The sequence below is a fragment of the Bactrocera latifrons genome, unplaced genomic scaffold, assembly GCF_001853355.1.
Source record: "Bactrocera latifrons isolate USDA-ARS-PBARC rearing strain unplaced genomic scaffold, ASM185335v1 scaffold_347, whole genome shotgun sequence".
Taxonomy (NCBI): Eukaryota; Metazoa; Arthropoda; class Insecta; order Diptera; family Tephritidae; genus Bactrocera; species Bactrocera latifrons.
Genome location: NW_017536987.1, coordinates 92021 through 94421, shown reverse-complemented (window position 1 = coordinate 94421; position 2401 = coordinate 92021). Strand labels below are relative to the sequence as shown.

Sequence of the window (2401 nt, the reverse complement as noted above, 5' to 3'; positions counted from 1 at the left end):
GATGGTGATGAATTAGGAGTTGAAGTTGGTTTCGGAGTCGTTGTATCCCAAGCTGTTGGTGTTGGTGTGAAGGTTTCAGTTGGAGATGGTGATGAGTTAGGATTTGAAGTCGGTTCCGGAGTTAATGGAGTTGGACTTGTTGTATCCCAAGCTATTGATGTTGGTGTTAACGTTTCAGTTGGAGATAGTGATGAATTAGGATTCGACGTTGGTTCCGGAGTCGATGGGGTTTGCGATGGTGATTGAGTTGGACTTGATGTTTCGCAAGCTATTGATGTTATCGTTTGAGAAGGAGTCGGTGATGGGTTTGGATTAGATGTTGGTTCAGGTCTAATTGAATTCAATAGAGTTTGCGATGGTGATTGATTTGGACTTGATGTAACGCAAGTTGTTGATGTTGGTGATGGGCTTGGATTTGACGTTGTTTCCAAAGTCGATGGAGTTTGCGATGGTGATTGAGTTGGACTTGATGTATCGCAAACTATTGGGGTTGGAGTTATCGTTTGAGAATAGGTCGGTGATGGGTTTGGATTTGACGTTGGTTCCGCAGTCGATGCAGTTTGCGATGGTGTTTGAGTTGGTCTTAATGTATCACAAGCTTTTGGCGTTGGAGTTATCGTTTGAGAAGAGTTTGGTGATGGCTTTGGATTAGACGTTGGTTCCGGTGTCGATAGAGTTTGAGATGGTGATTGCGTTGAAGTTGTTGTATCGCAAAATATTGGTGCTGGTGTTATCGTTTGAACAGGGGTCAGTGATGAATTAGGATTTGATGTTGGCTCCGTAGTCGATGGAGTTTGCGATGATGATTGAGTTGGACTTGATATATCGCAAGTTGTTATTGTTGGTACTAGCGTTTCAGTAGGGGTCGGTGATGGGTTTGGATTTGACGTTGGTTCCAGAGTAATYTGATTTGAATGAGTTTGCGAGGATAATTGAATTGGAGTATTGCAAGGCGTTGAGGTTGTAGAAGGACTTATAGTAGGTGCTGTTGGAGTGATATCTGAATTACATCCTGCACAACACACACTGCAGTCACATTCGCAAGTGGTTTTTAAAAAGGAAGACCTTTCTTTCGAGCAACCAGCGCGTGATGGGTAATCACATATTTCATCTTGAGCATTAAATGCTAATCCACTAGGACAATTCTGAACACGTCCGAATGATGTATTAATACATTGCACAAATTTAGAACAATCGGTTTGGTGAGCTAACCTTTTACCTATCACCTCTTTGATACATCGCGTTTCTTTCACATTATCTCCTTCGGCAGCTAGCACAAAAATAGCTAGCGTTATCACTGCAATAACAATCCGGTCACTTTTAAGGAAAACTCATAAGTAGAGCAATATTAAACAAACCTCTTAACATCCTTATATATTAAATTTAGTTCAGCAGAATATACTTCCTTGTCAGAAGACGAACCTTTATTGCTTCATATAGGGCCAAATTCCATTTATATACTGGTCGGAAAATATTGTTTAAATCTAATTAAATTAGAGTTGTTTGTAATTGCAAACAACTAGGATGCGTGTATGGCGTATATTCTGGTATGTACATATGTATATACAATGGCAAACATTACTTTATCGAACCTTATCGAGATTGCAACGAGCAGCATCAAAGATTGATATCATAATGTCGATTGTTTTTTGCAACTTATTAATAATATCTGCATTGACACAATGCCTTTTAATAATTTAGCATCTTCTTGGCGAAAATTGCGAAAAGGGTAATTATTTAACGTTTTTAAATTTTTTATGTAATTCCTTTTTAATACATTGTATCATTTCGCTAATTCTCGTTATTTTCGCGATTTAAAAAAAAATTATGAGCCATTTTTAAATAAATTCTGTTTAATAAATGTTGGGCAATATCAGAGTTATAGCTTTAATCTGTTAATATAATCATCGTTCTGTAATGCTGCTTGTTTAGGACAGAGGAACATTAGGCAGAACTTGGCCAATCGCAAACATTAAGTATTGAATTAAAAACTAAGCCCAAAGGGCATGGCCTTTGGATTCCACATTCACACTGACAAACTATGTAACCATTTGATCCAGAATCAGGAAACATGGCGCCATCAGGCTGATTTTCACATACTCCTTTATTGTTGCATGTAGTACCAGAAGGCCCAGTCGCTGAGCCACTTAATRTGGTAGATGTGGATTCAGTGGTTATATCAGACGTCGTGGACGATGGGATTGAAGACGACGAACTTGATGGCGTTGATGTTGTACCCTCAGTGGTTATATCAGAGGTAGTTGACGATAGTGTTGAAGACGACGAACTTGATGGTGTTGATGTTGTACCTTTTGTGGTTATATCAGAGGTTGTTGACGCTGGGCTTGAAGCGGACGAGCTTGATGGCGTTGATGTTGTATCCTCAGTGGTTATATCAGAG

General features: G+C 39.2%; 2 protein-coding genes across 3 annotated transcripts in view; both read right to left on the bottom strand.

Moving 5' to 3' along the window:
* LOC108971508 overlaps positions 1-1774 on the bottom strand; it is a 15738-nt gene extending 13964 nt beyond the window's left edge. The window contains exons 1-2 of the mRNA XM_018937623.1: positions 1359-1774; positions 2-1297 (exon numbers count right to left, since the gene is read on the bottom strand). Coding sequence (XP_018793168.1) covers positions 2-1297; positions 1359-1368 — 1306 coding nt within the window. The 5' untranslated portion in view covers positions 1369-1774. The remainder of the gene's footprint in view (position 1; positions 1298-1358) is intronic.
* An 83-nt stretch (positions 1775-1857) lies between these two features.
* Positions 1858-2401, bottom strand: part of LOC108971528 (putative protein TPRXL) — a 1515-nt gene continuing 971 nt past the window's right edge. Inside the window, exon 3 of one of the 2 annotated variants that reach the window (XM_018937657.1) lies at positions 1858-2302. In XM_018937657.1, coding sequence (XP_018793202.1) covers positions 1945-2302 — 358 coding nt within the window. In that variant the 3' untranslated portion in view covers positions 1858-1944. Of the gene's footprint in view, positions 2395-2401 lie in introns of both variants that reach the window. The other variant, XM_018937656.1, reaches the window with a different exon arrangement.